Source organism: Lemur catta, chromosome 4 (genome assembly GCF_020740605.2).
Source record: "Lemur catta isolate mLemCat1 chromosome 4, mLemCat1.pri, whole genome shotgun sequence".
Taxonomy (NCBI): domain Eukaryota; kingdom Metazoa; phylum Chordata; class Mammalia; order Primates; family Lemuridae; genus Lemur; species Lemur catta.
In genome coordinates, this window is record NC_059131.1 from 95,981,737 (window position 1) to 95,997,908 (window position 16,172).

At 34.0% G+C, this 16,172-nt stretch overlaps 1 protein-coding gene across 1 annotated transcript in view; it reads left to right on the plus strand.

Moving 5' to 3' along the window:
• The window catches only part of STIM2 (stromal interaction molecule 2), a 136,001-nt gene that overhangs the window by 107,012 nt on the left and 12,817 nt on the right, over positions 1-16,172 (plus strand). Inside the window, exons 4-8 of the mRNA XM_045550485.1 lie at positions 4,056-4,167; positions 7,616-7,731; positions 10,606-10,783; positions 11,294-11,471; positions 15,958-16,125. Coding sequence (XP_045406441.1) covers positions 4,056-4,167; positions 7,616-7,731; positions 10,606-10,783; positions 11,294-11,471; positions 15,958-16,125 — 752 coding nt within the window. The remainder of the gene's footprint in view (positions 1-4,055; positions 4,168-7,615; positions 7,732-10,605; positions 10,784-11,293; positions 11,472-15,957; positions 16,126-16,172) is intronic.

Below are 16,172 nucleotides of genomic sequence, written 5' to 3' on the forward strand. Positions count from 1 at the left end.
ATATACCCATGGAATGTTATTCAGCCATAAAAAGAATGAAATCTTGACATTTACAGCAATGTAGACAGAACAGGAGGTCATTATGTTAAGTGAAATAAGCCAGGCATAGAAAGACGGATATCGCACGGTCTCCCTCATATGTGGGAGATAAAATAGTGGATCTGTTGGAGTTAGAGTGGAATGGGGGTGACCAGGGGCTGGGAACAGATTGGGGGCAATGAAGAGAAGTTGGTTAATGGGTACAAAAATGCAGTTAGAAGGAATAAATTCTAGTATTTTAATAGTAGAGTAGGGAAATTATAGTTAATAATTTATTGTATATTTCAAAATAGCTGGAAAAGAAGAATTTTGGTCTTCTGGAAAAGAAGAATAATGGTCCCAACCGAAAGAAAAGATAAATGTTTGAGGTGATGGATATCCCAATTACCCCGATTTGATCATTACACGTTATATACATGTATCAGAATGTCACATGTACCCCTAAAATATTAATATGTACAACTATAGTATATCAGTTTACAAAGAGAATCTTAGCCACAGTTAAATAACCTACCTATGATGTCACTGTGAGTCCGTGGCACAGCTGGAACTAGAATCAAGACTCTTTGCATTCCAGAGTCCTTTCTATTGGCCTTGGAATAAATTGCCAAAAATCACTCTATAGACATCATCCTTTAGCATTGGCCATAACTTTGAGCAGAAACAATACAAGTTAACAGTGAGAAATTGGCATTTCTGTAGTTTGCAGATTGGGAAATATATTTTTTTAAGGGAATATCCTGTCCTCTGCCTGCTCCCTGGTGGAAGTGCTTTTCAGCAACAGCATGTGTGAAAGACCAATGACAGGCAAGTTGTAAGGAACCAGTAATTCCTAAATGAATAACTCTTTTACCATCAAGAATTTTTTATATGGACAAATACCTATTTCTGTTTATTTGGGTCTTTTCACTAAAATGTAAAAATAGATTTTTTTATACTTATCAATTAAACATGTTCTACTTTATTCAAGATCATCCAACAAATAATTTGTTGAGTCCCTGTGTACCAAGTGGTGAGCAAGAAATGCATACTTTAGTGGAATAAAAAGATGTTGAAGGAATAATCATACAAATAATTATAATTAGGTAAATGCTATGTATAAAGAATAGAGAGGGATATATGATCGTATAGCAATGTTTGTAAAGGCTCACTTGAGGAGTTAGAGTTTTATCTGAGATAAGAAAGTTTAATAAATAGGCAACAGAGAGGCAGAGGGATGAAGATAAGGGTCTCATACTGAGGAAACAGCATGTACAAAGGCCCTGAGGAAAGACAGGGTATGATCTGTTTTAAAAATTGAAAGAAAAGTAGAGAATTTGGAGCAGAGAAAGCTAATATAAAATGCAACTCCTGGTCGTGAAAAGAGAAGTGAGGGCGTTTACTGGGCATCTCCAAAGACACCACAGCAAAAGGGGGAAGTGAACCTCCTCCCCAAATTGTTTTATGGTAGAATTTTGTTGTTTTAAAGATTTATTGTCCAGGAAACCACTACAATTTTTATTTGGTAGGTAGAGTAGTGATAGGATTTGGGCTTTTTAATTATGTATTCTTTTTCATTTGATTTTTCTTCCTTTCTGTACTGGCTTATATAATGGAAGGGGATATTCTGATGTGGTGGAGTATTTAGATCAGGGACTTTTCCTGCTGAACAGTCATAGAAATGACAGAGAGAATCTTATCTTGTTTTCTTGACTGAGGTTTTTGTGTGGGTGTGTGAGGTGCAGCTGCACTGAGGTTTTTTTGGCAGTCGAGGCAGGGTCATTCTCAATGCATTTCATCTTGAATAGGAAGAAACTTAGGAGTAAAACAGCTACTTTGAATGTATTAAATTCAGTGGAAAGCACCCAGGGCCTGAACTGTTGGCTGATATCCTAAGTTATTTGGCTAACTGGATGCAGCAGCCTCAGGCCCAGTCCAGGCTTTATGGCAGGAATACATGAAGGAGAGAGCATTAAAAATAGAGCTTTGTATCAATATAAAATTATCAATTACCACATAAAGTTTTTAATTGAACTTTTTGTTTGTGATTTATTTAAGTTTTTTCTCCAAAGAACACGTAATGAAAAAGGCAGATTATGAAAACCTAGCTTTGCTTTCAAATATGAATTCATAATTTTATGTAGTTTATTAGATCTTTTTCAGATTTATTTATACACAGATGGATTCCCAGATCTTTTATTGCTCTCTTGTTTTCTTCACTCTCTTTTGACCTCTTCTGTGGTCTGTAAGCACTTTGTTTTCCCAAACCCTGAAATTAAATGCAAACAGTATAAAACTCCTTATGTTTCAAGCACACTTGCATCCTTTCCTTTGGATAAACTCATCATTACCCTTCATACAAGCAGAAACTTCTGATTTGCTTTCAGTGTTTAACTGCTTTTTATATCTTCATTGTTATTTAATATTATTGCTTTCAGAGTAGTATAAATTCAGATTCTGTGGTTAGTTTGAGTTCAAATCCAGTCCTGCTTCTTAGTGTCCTGGTTCCATTATCTCCTCAGTTTTTCATCTCCAAAGGGGAGATAATCATGTTAGGACTTTATAAGTTTTCTTTCTTAAAGCCTTAAAGATGAAAATTCGTATAAAGGGCTAAATTTAAAATAAATGTTCATGAGTATAGATGTTAGTTATCATTTTCTTCATGATTTAGATCCAATCTCCTAGAATCTGTTAATAGCTATCTTCACTTTTCTGGTCAATCTCATTCAGTCTAAAGATCATCTGTATACTGATGACTACCTATTAATATCTCTGTCCCTAGACCCACCTTCCCCTAAGTGCACACTTGTATGTCTCACTGCTACTGTATTATCTACATTTAAATGTCTAATACATACTTCAAAACAGAACTTTTGATCTGTATCCCCTGACCCTACTCACTTCCCCAATCTGTTCCTGCCCATCCGTTGCTATCTCAGCTAATGACACCACCCTTTGTACTTCTGGCTTCCCTCGACCTACCAACCCCTATCCATTTTATCTGCACATCTTATTAGAATTATCCCCAGAATGTGTCCTAAATCTGACCACTTGTCATCATCTTCTCTGTTGCTGTCACAGTCCAAGGCAATAGCCTTTTTTGCCTGGGTGTTTATGTAAGAAATGGTGTCTTTATCTCTCCCTGTTTCCAGTCTTATCCCATACAATCCATTCTCCACATCAAACAGTGATATTTAAAAGCAGATTATTTTATTCCCCTTGTTTTTATTGAAATTAGAAAACTATGCAGAGTTCTTGAAAGTCTTTGATGACCTGGCCCCTCTCTGACTTTCTTCCTATTTCTTCAACACTACTAGTCCACTCCTATCTGAAGGCTCTTACACTAGCTTTTCCCTCTGGGATCTTTCTCTCCCAGATCTTCACAGTGTGGGACCTTACAATTTTTAGGTCTCAGTTTGATGTCAACTCCTCAGAGAGGGTTACCCTGACATCTTTCCTTCCTTTCTTAATAGCTACTCACAGTCTGAAATTTCCCTCCATTTTCTTCTTTCATAAATTGCCCCACCCCAACCCCAAAGGAATTTAAGTTCCATAAGGGCAAGGACATTTATCCATCTTGTTCACTGCCGTATGCCTGGTGCTTATAATGGAACCTGATACTCAGAATGTTTATGGTATTACAATATTATATGGATGGATGGCTACATGAAAGAATGAATAAGTATATATCTGGTAAGTTTTCCACAACCAGGGAAATGATGGATTATTTCATCCTGTACAAACTTTGCATAGATGCTTATTTTAGACTTAATCATGCTAATATTTGTCCTAATTGCTTTTATCTGTCTCTTCTGTTTTATATTGTAAGCCTTTGTGGGTGGGAGGTTTGTCTCATTGTTTTTAGCTTCTCATAGAGTGCTAGATACCGTTTTAGTACTTCTGTTGATTAAATTGGAAATTCAATCTAACATCTTTATTTCCTCTGAAATTATAGTGTGTGTGTGTATGTGTGTGTATGTGTATATATATTAAAGCAGGTGTGTTTAAAATATGCATTCCCCTCTTATCTTTTACAGTTCATAATTGGACCCTTGAGGACACCCTTCAGTGGTTGATAGAATTTGTTGAACTCCCTCAATATGAGAAGAATTTTAGAGACAATAATGTCAAAGGAACAACACTTCCCAGGTGAGTCTTTATTACCCAAATGTGTTTTTCTACTCCAGGGGAATTATATACTAGATGTCATTTTTCAGTGCTGAATCTACAAGTTACTTCTGTGGCTGAGGGCACAAAGGAAATATTATAAATATATCCATTCCTTAATTTTTTTTATAGGTGTGCATTTTCAAGTTTTAATCAATTGTTTTTGTCTAAATAATCAGACCCTTTAAAAAATGTATTTCCAAAGAAAGTAGTTTTGAGAATTATAAGGTGGGTCAAGTATATCATTTGTAGATAACATTAAAGGTCAACTTTTGACTACTTGGTAAATCTAAGAAAAAGTTATTCATTTGGTGCTGGTTCATTTTCATGAAGACACCCATTTGGGTGGATTAATGTACAGATTTTTCTAGATTAGTATTCTTTTTTAATGACAACAATAACCATTTAATTATAGTGGCTATAAGTTATATCTCAATTTAAAAAATGAAGTTCAGTAAACAAAACTAAATGGTAACAACCATTTTAAAATATATGTTCTGTGGAGATACTTTATATTATCTCATTTAAGCCTCACGATTAAAATGAGCTATATATTATCATCCCTGTTTTACAGGTTAAAAAAACCATTAGACACAAGCGAAATATTTTGCCCAAGGCAGCATTTAAATCCAAATAGATCTGATACCAAAGTCCAGCATGCCAATTTATTCCTTAGATGTCTGAAACCTGTTGTTATATTTTTAAATTTTATTTTCTAAATCTCTATTAGTTAACCTAATAATCTCGAAGTATTTAAATGTTAAAATTTACAGTGATTCTACCAGAACTTTTTATCCTTACAAGATTTGTTTGTATGATTTATTTTTCCCTGGGTTGTTTCCTACATCAAAAAAATTTAAATCAGTTATTACAATCTAATTGTTATACATAATGAAATATACACATTATATCACTAATCAATTTGCTTACATGTTCTATTTAAATAAGTAGCCTCTGTTTCTTTTAGGTTTGTATTTTGGATCAAGTTGGAAGTTTTCAGATCTCCATTAAATGTATTCTGAACATCGCCAATATTTCTGATTTTATTATGCACATGACTAGAATGATGAAATTTTGGGGATAAGAGTCAATTCAACAAGTACTTATTGAATATCTTTTATGTTCATGGTGCAAGTTGATGCTAGAAAGAAGAAAAAAATTAAATAGAGTTCTTGCTTTTAAATGAAACAGATTCCTAAGTTAAAACAGGACAGAGTATTAAAATGGGGTCAGGGTTTTTTGATTTATATGTGTTGCCCTGGATGTGAGGAGCTATAGTATTTTTCTTATATTATCTTTTGGGAAGTTTTTTTAATATAACAACGTGAAATAAAATGGGCTGATCTATGTTTGACAATGTTACAGCCACTTTTTTCTTTTGGTTGAGTAAAGTTTATCAGAGATGCCTCCAATTCTAGTAGAATTGTAGAGACAAACATCATACACTTGGCAAGGTCAAATTTTTATAATAGTGAACATGTTACTATAGAAAAAAATTATAAATGTAAAAGTTCAGTTTCCACGTCAGTCCATTGAGGACTTTAGGGGAAGAGAAAGGAAAACAGTAAAGTCTTCCTCAAGTCCCTGTTATGTGGTGATGGAAATTAGATGAGTCAACCTAAAGGACCAATATCAATTAACTTCAATTACTTGTAAGTTACAGAGCTTTTTTGTAGGACATCTGTAGATATAAGAGCCGGTTATAAACATGATCAAGAAAATGTATTATTATACAAATATTATGTACCCATAATAATGTAAAATTTTAAAAAATTTGAAAAAAGAAAATGTATTACACATTCCAGATAGTTGGCTTACAATAATCTATTACGATGTTTCTTTTCTGTGACATTAAAACACTGTTACGTCTGCTACGCGCAGCCTAAACTATGTTTGTTTTATTTTAGCTGTAATGGTTATTTTAAATCTTTTACTGTATTTTCAATACTCTGCAATTCTTAATTACCAGAACTTATACTAAAGCTTTGTTCACCTGAAACATGCCTTCTCATTCCTTTCAGACCTGTGTGTACTTCCCTGACACCTCATCCACGCAGGTGGAATCATTTCCACTTCTGCGCTAATGCTGCACCTTGCATAAAATTCTGTTACATGGTTTCCTTTTTACTACATCTCATTGTCTTTCTTAAATTTGGTCTATTGATAGTATTGCTATTAATTCATTCACACATCCATCCATGCATTCATTCAACTATTATATAAACATTTCTCAAGCTTCTACTTTTGGCAAGTACTATGGCAGGCTTTGGGAAGGTAAGACATAGTTTTTGTCTTCAGGCAGTTTGATAAGCATCATGTTAAAGGTGTAAGGGAAGCAGATAGGAAAGGTACCTGTGGAAAAGATGAAGGAAGGCATTTTGAAAAGGAAATGTTAAAGTTCTTTACTTTCTAATGTTTTATAGAAGCCTCATTGGAGTTCCTATAATTTCTCCATACTCAGAGGTAGTATTTCCCCAAATAAAATGTGGTGGTTCAAAGTAGTCTTTGGAATCATGTATATTTGGGTTTGAATCCTTGCATTTCCTCTTACTAGTTATATAACCTTGGCCAAGTTACTCAACCTTGCAGAAGTATCCTCACCTATAAAATGGAGATATTATATATATTATATAGTTTTCTTGAGTATTAATAAAATCATTGGCATAGGACCCAGCATATAGTACATGCTTGTTTTTATTGTCATTGTTATTAATTATATTATTATTATTAGACTTTGCGTTATAAGATCTTTACCAGCATCATACTTGGTTGTTAAGAAATCTTAGTTGAGTACTGGCTGCTTGTATTTGCAGTCCAAAACACAGTGATTTTATTTCCTTAAGTCATGCTTTCTTCATTGCTAATGCAATGGTTCAGTACTTCTTACTACGTAAATCTCTCTACCCACCCACCCCAACTTATGAAGGATTCTTGCTTCCCACTTAGGGCTTCAATGTACTTTGCTCAATTTTAAACAGTTTAAATATTAGAATATAAAGGTATAGATTTTTTCAATATCTTTAAAGAAAAAAAAGAAAAGTAATGTCATCTAAATTGAGGACTATTTTTCAAAGTCTGCTATTGATGTTAAGTAAGTTACAGTTTTATTCTTTGTGGAATGATAATAAAATGCCAGAGATAATTAATGATTATAAAATATCTTCAACTTTATACATTTCTAAATCATAATAAGTTATAGCAGTAACCATAGAAGACAAAACTTGTCTGTATAGCAACTAAATTATTAACATACAGGAGTCTTTCTACAGCTAAGGTTGCATTAAAAGGGTTTTTAAAATATGTCATAAAGTATTAAATCACACATGGATGAGCTCTGTGATCAATAATATGTGAAGTATAAAGTGTGTTGCTCAAATCTTTATATATTAGAAATATTTTCATTTAATATATATATTTTTTAAATGAACAGGATAGCAGTGCATGAACCTTCATTTATGAACTTCCAGTTGAAAATCAGTGACCGGAGTCACAGACAAAAACTTCAGCTCAAGGCACTGGATGTGGTTTTGTTTGGACCTGTAACACGTTAGTATTCTCTCTCAGAGTATGATGTAAATAAATAATCTGATCATTTCTGTGTTACTTAAGGAAAGAAAAAGTAAGAAAGATAGTAGACCTTTAAGATGAATCATCTATTACCTGTGAAAGAAACGTATTACTATCTTAAAACAAAAGATTTATAGGATGGGATTTGCTGTCATTGAAACATGGAGTGTGAAATTTTCAAATCTCATTGTTCATGTTAAAAGTTGTAAAAGCTATGATTAGCTTCTAATTTAGAATTTCTAGATTTAAAACTTGGGATCTTTATAACAATTTTAATGTTTATGTTATTACTGGATAGTCACTGAAGAATCTTTTAAAAAATAATGCAATCTGACCATCTTGATGGCATAAAGTAATAGATCCTAACAATTTCATTAATCATGAACAAAGGGGTTTTTTAGATATAGATCAAAAGCAAAGACCCACTTGAAGCTTTATAAAGTAAGAGACTATCCTGGTAGGAGCACAAGGTGGATAATGTTATTTGACTGTTTTGAAAAGGAACATTTAAGGAAGGGTAATGTCATATTTATAATGAAAATAAACCTTGTTTTTATTTACTTTGACAGGAACACTATTTTTTCCCAGAAATTTAATATGTTTATTTAATTTCAAATTTCAGAAAGCTTTGGGAAAAAATAAAGAGTGCACATTTTAGAGGAGTTATGTTTTATTTTTCAGAAGCCAGAAAGGAATAACAAAATTAATACTTAAAAAATAATTAATAAAGAAAATAGCTTCCACAATTTACAAATTAGGAAACTAATGTTTATTCTACCTGAATATTTAGAGTTAGGAGATTTTCAGGTTTCTGTGTTTCTATCTTGAGGAGGGCCCTTTTAAACATTAGTTACTGGAGTTGGTTGAATGGATTTCCTGACTTTACTGGTGGTTCATTTTTGGCTCAAGCTACAAAGAGCAGCTGGTGAAACAGCTGGAACTTGCCTTTATGAGAGTTGGTGGAAATTACAAACCTTAGGAAAGAGAACACTACTCAAATGGCGAGTGTTCCATAGAGATGATTCCTTTTCTAACCTTTTCCTTGTGCTAAGTTCTGGACTGACTCCATTGGGGGAATGCCTTTTGTGAGATTTTGTCAATTTTTCTCCATGTGAATGGTGAAAATATGAATTAAAGTACAAAATTTGTATATACAACCTGATCAGGAATATTTATATTTTATTAATCTGGGAACAAACCACTTTCTAAGCCAAAAAAATTTTTACTATCAAGTCATTGGAAAAGAAATCAAACGAGTCTCAATGAAAGTTACAAACAAATATTTAAATAAACCAGTTAAAAAGTTAATGATGCATAACCTGTTAAATATGTTTGTCTTAGAATTATCATTTGAGTGAATGAGCACTACAGTCAGAACACTGGGTTGGATTTATAAAAAACTAGCATTGTCAAATGAACAGAGATACATTTTAAAGAAGTTTTTAAATCTTTTCTAGTTTGTGGCGCTTATTATGGATTTGGGACTTGTCCATCTATTTATTGTTATTTATGGTGGTTATATTGCAGCTAGAGTCAGAGAACAGGGCCCATAGTTGATGTAGAGCCTGAGCTGAACCTCTCATTCTGAGGCAGAAATGAAAACAAACCCTTTTGAGACTGTAGCCTTCTGCAGTGCATCTCTTCCACTATAGGTGAGGGAGTGCACTCTGGAAATACAGAACATTGGAGGTCTCTGGCAAAGAGCATGGTACATATCACACTGTGCAAACTTAGGGGGACCCTAGACTTGTCAGCGTTAGGAACTTGGGATTTCTGTAGACCTCTTCATGTTATCAAACTGCAAAATGTCTTCTTTCTGGAGGCCTGAACATTTAAAGCAGTTTTCCACTGTGAGCTGTATCTCTTTGGAGCATTAAACTAATACATTATATTGTATTAGCTATCATTGTGTCTCCCTTACAGAACCCCCTAAAAATTGGTGCATATTGACAGGGATAAATTAGGAAGTTTGATTAGTGATTTCTGTGTTTTGTGTCCCTGAAGACAGTAGGCCCTGGCTCTTTACTCTTTGCTTTAGACATAGTGCCGATGGTTAACATCATGCCTGGCATGTTAGGGAAGGAGATCCTGCTCACTCTTGCTAGTAACCCCCATGTCTCTGGCAAATAGCCATCTAAAATGGAATACTTGTTATGACCAATTAGCCCAGGGTTTTTCAGCTATTCACATTTTGACTGGATAATTCTTTGTTACTGACAGAGGGAGCATGGGAAGGAGGTTGTCTTGTGTATTGTAGGATATTCAGCAATATCCATGGTTTCTACCCACTAGATGCCAGTAACAACTCTTCCTAGGTGTGGCAGCGCAAAATTGTCAAATATCTGAGAACCACTATTAACCTAATTAGTCACATAGCTACATGCTTGGGGATAATGCTTTTTGGTGAATGATTAGGTTCTAGTTTATGTCTGAAAGCATGATAGCTGCCTAACTTGACTGAAGGAAAGGAGTTGGAATGATAATGATGATATTTTTTATGACTTCTTTTACCCTGCAGAGGACCATTCTAGCATCACCTGACTAGGAGATGCTGTTGCTTATTCCAGGATCCCAATGACTTTGGTTACTACTTGCTCTGTCATCAGCAGGGGCATAGCATGTCCACATGGCTTTACCTCTGTCCTAGAGGTCCAGTATATCAGATAGTCATAATAAGCACAGTGATTATTTGAAGAAAGAATTTTTAAAAGGCTAGAGTTTGTATATAGGATGGGGATCTTCAGTTTTTTGTTTTGTTTTGCTTTTAAATATCTACTATTTAAGAAAAAGTGACTCTGTGTGTTAAGGTTCTGTTACAATTCAAAGATTAATCATTTGTAATTCTCTTCATAGGCCCCCCTCATAACTGGATGAAAGATTTTATCCTCACAGTTTCTATAGTAATTGGTGTTGGAGGGTGCTGGTTTGCTTATACGCAGAATAAGACGTCAAAAGAACACGTTGCAAAAATGATGAAAGACTTAGAGAGTCTACAAACTGCAGAGCAAAGTCTAATGGACTTACAAGAAAGGTAAGTCAAAGAAAATCATAACTTATTTATGTAGGAAAATACACTTTGTAAAAATATAATAGGGGCATTGCTTTAACAGTTTAGGTTATTACACACATTAGGAATGTATGCATATTTCATTTTTTAGAAAAATATCATAATGTCATAATTTATTATAAATGTATGTATTTGAGAATAAATGGGTAGACTACCAGTGGAAGTAAATCAAATGTAGGTGGAATTATATGTGTAGTTAAATTTTATTTTTAACTTGATTTAAATAATTATGAATTTCTTAAAAGCCTTTTGTAGAAGAATGTTTCCCTTCTGTTCCTGTCTTTTGATCCCAAGATAATCAAAATAGCTGTATAGTAGGTTGTCTGATATTTTTATTATCCAAACTTAAAGTTAATAGAAAATGCTGTGAATTCTGATTGAAGTATGTATCTAATTGCCTGACACAGTATTCTTCTTGTAAAAAATGAAATTTTGGAAACTTGCAAAGAATTTTCATTTTTATTGTTCTGTAAGGCTTGAAAAGGCACAGGAAGAAAATAGAAATGTTGCCGTAGAAAAGCAAAATCTTGAGCGCAAAATGATGGATGAAATCAATTATGCAAAGGAGGAGGCTTGTCGACTGAGAGAGCTAAGGGAGGGAGCTGAATGCGAATTGAGTAGACGTCAGTATGCAGAGCAGGAGTTGGAACAGGTATTTACATCAAAGAAAATTATTCGTTAGGATATTTGTATTGCCACTCTGAGGAGTCGGGTCCTGTTTTTGTACAATCTCCTGTGTTTAATTTCATTGTATACTGTTCCTCAGTTAATAAAAGAATCGTTCATTTATGTTGTTAGCATTGATCAAAGTCCATATAACTAAATAATAAAGTAGTAACTTAAATTATCATCATGTTCACTCATTCATGAAATCTTATCTCATGCCATGTTCATTGTCTTGAGTAAATTTAGGGTGTTTATTTAACATCTATGTTTGAGTTTCTGACTGTAACCTAATAAAATAAAGTATATCTAATTTTGAAATTCTCTGTAAAGGTAAAGGATCTCTACTAAACATCCATTTGAATCCTATTAAATGGTTTTAAAACATAATTGCTAAAAATTCTGAAGCTGTCTAAAAGATGTCCTTTCTTCTGCTCAGTTACTCAAGATAGAACGTAGGCATGGCACAGGGTCCTTTGGAGAAAGTGAGGTTCTAGGAGAATTTAATTATAGGCAGATGCATCCATTTTCTATTCCTGCCGTAAAAAATTTATCGCAAACTTAGTGGCTTAAATAAACACAAATCTATTATCCTAAAGTTCTGGAGGTCACAGTGAGTCTACAGTGGGTCCTCGGGGCTGTGTCCTCCTGCGGGCTTTGGGGGAGGACCTCCTTTCTTGCCTTCTTCACTTTCGGAGGCCACTGACGTTTCTCGGCCCAGGGCCCCGTCCTTCGTCTTCAGAGCACACCACTCCAACCTCTGCTTTTGTGGTCCCATATCCTTCTTCTGACTTTGACCCCTGGTTTTTTTTTAACTGATAAAGAAACTGAGGGACAAAAAGAGGATTAGAAAACTTGCTTAAAATTGGAGAGTGACTCAGTTGTAAAACAGGCAAGAACCTGGATATTCTGCTTCCCACTCTGTGTTACGCAGTGTTACTGTGTCAAATGAGTATTAAATAAGAATTATGTGATGAATGAAATTTAATTTCAACTCATAAGAAAATATGCACTATGCATTACTATTTCCCTTAAGATTGTCCTTTTATGAGAATTTGAGTGAATGCAGTCATCTCTTTTGTTACTGGTAACTAGTCTTCCCCTCATACCCCAGACTTATGTTTTTTAGACCTCTTCCCTTTAAGGAGTTTGTTCTTTTAATTTGACCCTTAGACATATTTTACAGTCATGCCTCATTTACCTGCCAAACCTTTTCAGTACAGAATGTAGTAAAGCATTAGGGAGTTGATGAAAAAGGCCTAGGCAAAATTACACTGTGTACAAAAATTAGATACTATGCCCTTTACTCCTGCGAGACTGCCCTGCCTGTTCCCACCAAGACTTCTAAGTCTCGGTGTTTTCCAAGCTTGTTAGCTGTTTTTCTAAACTTTGCAGGTAAGAAAGGGCAAATCAGAAATCAATACTGGGGAATTCTTCTACAGAGACATAAACTGATAGTAGCATTTCACAGGTGATTGCCTCATAGTGAGGGAAAAGACAATATTAAAAAACAGGACCCAAGAATCACAAACACGCTACTGAAGTTTTAGAATAGAGACCTTGCACACCTCAGTAGACCCTAAAGTTATCATGATAGGATGTACCAGTATGAACATAATAATCCTAATGAGCTCTTGGATCAATAAGAGGTGAAAAGGAGGAGATGTATATTTTAGAAAGAACTCCATCCACCATGATTATATAAGAAACACAATTTTCTGAGTGCTTACTGTGTGCCATAAGTGTATGCTACACACATTGTCAATGGTTTGCTCATAAATTTTAATCCTCACAATTCATAGATATTATCCTCATTTACAGAGGAGAAGTGTAGAGAGGTTAAATAACTTGCTTTAGGTCACATAGCTATTACATAGCAAAGGCAGGATTTTGCATGTCATATTCCAAAATTTGTGTTTTCCCATACTGCTATTAAAAGCTTTGTTTATAGAAATAAGTTTAACTGGAAAATTAATTATGAATAGTGTCACATAACCCACAATTCCACATAGTTCAAAACATTGCTGTATTTTATCTGAAGGATAATTGAACTCTTAAAATTAGAAGGCAGGAAAATCTGGTATGTATTTTATATAGTGTAAATATTTTCCTTAAAACAAAGACTTTTGGGTGACTAATAGTACTACTTTATATTTTGTGTGATTTAAATAGTTTTCACATAAATTATTTTGTTCTTAAAAAAAGTTTCAAGAAGCCTTTAGTCAGGACAAGTGATAATACGTTCTACATGAGACCGTAGCCTTGGGAGGTAGGAACTTACTGAAGGTGGAAGAGGTAATAAATCATAAAGTTGAGTCAAGAAGTCAGGTTTTCGGATATTTAGTCTTTTTCTGTGATATCATTTTTTTACTTATTGTTTTATTCCTAAGATTCAAAAATTATGTAAATATCACATTTTTAAATAGTAATTCATATTTGCAAAAGCTATTAGTTTTTACTGTGTCCATTCCCCTATAAATGACAATATAAATTTAAGGATTGGGAGTTGGGTCAAATGGCATATTTATGAATAATAGCAGAGAAACAGTTACATAGTTGCCATTATTGAAAGATCAGAATTTCCACAAATCTGAGACATTATTTGACAATCAATCTAAACATGGTTCAGCCTCAATTTATGCCAAAAATATATATGTAGTTTCTATGTTAAATGTGTTCCATTGAGCTCTTGTTTTAAGGGGAAGTAAATTTATGGAAATAATATTAGGGAAAATCTTTATGAATAAAGAGAATAATTTGACTGAAATTTGTTGAGATTTTTTGTATACTTCCTTGGAAATGAAAACTATATAGAAATTTTAATTTTAAAATCTTCCGAGAAAAAAGTCTTGCTGATGTACATTTTGTGGTGGTATGTGCAACTACATGTCATGGGACCTGACCTGGAATTCTCTCTTCCTGAGAGATTAGCAGGGACGCCACTCAGCTTACCCAACTGTCTTATTAAACACAATACTGTCCCAAGCCATTGCACAATGAATCATGCCAGGCAAATGTTGCTTGGGATTTGTTTTCAGTGAGTGAGTGCCATCTTACCCTTACTTTAATGTTTCTCTTTTTTTAATTGTCTACTTAGTGTGTCCCATTGTGAATTTTTGTTTATAATTTTGGAGTTTCAAAAATATTTTTCTGCGTAATTCTTTTTTTCATAGTATCTGACAGCTGTCTGTCTATTTCTTCTTCTTTTTTTTTTTTTATTGCAGGATATTATGAGGATACAAACGTTTTGGTTACATTTTATGTCTTTGCCTCACCCAAGTGAGGTTTAGAGGCTTGCCCTTCCCCTCTACAATGCTGTCTATTTCTTTATCAGAAGTTTGCATGTAGTACTCTTCTTAGTTTATTTAAATAAAGTAGGTTTGTTCAGATCAAAAATTCCTCTGCCCCTTAATTTAGGAATGGAGTTTTAGTTACCTTAGTTACTTTGAGGAAAACTAATAAGCATTTGTGGTGCTCCAGAAGCAGGATGCTCTGTAGTTCCCTCATCACTTTGCCTGAAGGTCTGGCGTGTGTGTGTGTGTGTATGCGCGCAAGTCCATAAACCCATCAATTCCATCATGTGTCTTTATACATCTGTAGTTTGAGCTCTTGCTAGTTTTTAAGTAAATCATTCCTAGAATGAATTGTCTCTTCCTTCTGTATCATTTTCTTAGTGTGGCTGTCCTTAAGACTTTTTTTCCTTAGCACTTTTATTACTATCTAACACACTAAAAATTTTAGTTTTTTCTCTGTTTATCGTCTGGCTTGCTTAAAGGGCAGGTGGAAGAAATACTCCAACATCCTTACACTGAAGGCTATGTGTACTTTGTAATGGAAAAATTAAGTAGATTCTCAGAAGCTGTTTTCTTGAAATTTACATATGGTCTGCAAATGCTCACTTACCTACTTTCTGGTATATTAGAAGCAGTGAATTAAGTAGCAGAAATGGTAAAACAGACTATAATAAGCACTTAACAATTGTAACAGTGAGACATAACTGGCCATAAGGAAAGTGTCATGAAAAACTGCAGAAAAAAGGTATAATTATATGAGAAAAAAAAGAATGTATAGCTAAGGAGCCTCAATAGGGTCTTCTGGGAACATTAGAAGTGGTAATAGAGCAGGTGTCCACCTGATTTTGGACACTTCCTTATAAGTCAAATATACATTATGGGAAAATTATGATCAGTTTTAATTTATATATGCCCTGGATTTTTTCCTCCAGTGAGCTTGGTTATTATATTAATAAAATGTAAAAACAAAGTATTGCAACTTAAGATATATATAAGCCTCTTTTACCCTCTCTGGCTTCACAGCTTTGCTTAGCAGATTGTATTTAGATTTTGCAATTTAAAACGATGTTTACAAAGAGCATATTTGAAATTGCTTTTTCATTTAGTTTGGATACTAAAAAATATTTTAATGCTTCCTTCCTCCCTCTCTCCATTGCTACTTCCCTCCCTCCCTTCCTCCAGGTTCGCATGGCTCTGAAAAAAGCTGAAAAAGAATTTGAACTAAGAAGCAGCTGGTCTGTTCCAGATGCACTTCAAAAATGGCTCCAGTTAACACATGAAGTAGAAGTGCAGTATTACAATATTAAAAGACAAAATGCTGAAATGCAGTTAGCTATTGCTAAGGATGAGGTATTCTTATATTTCAAAATTTACTAAACTTGTTTCTTAGGTTGCAT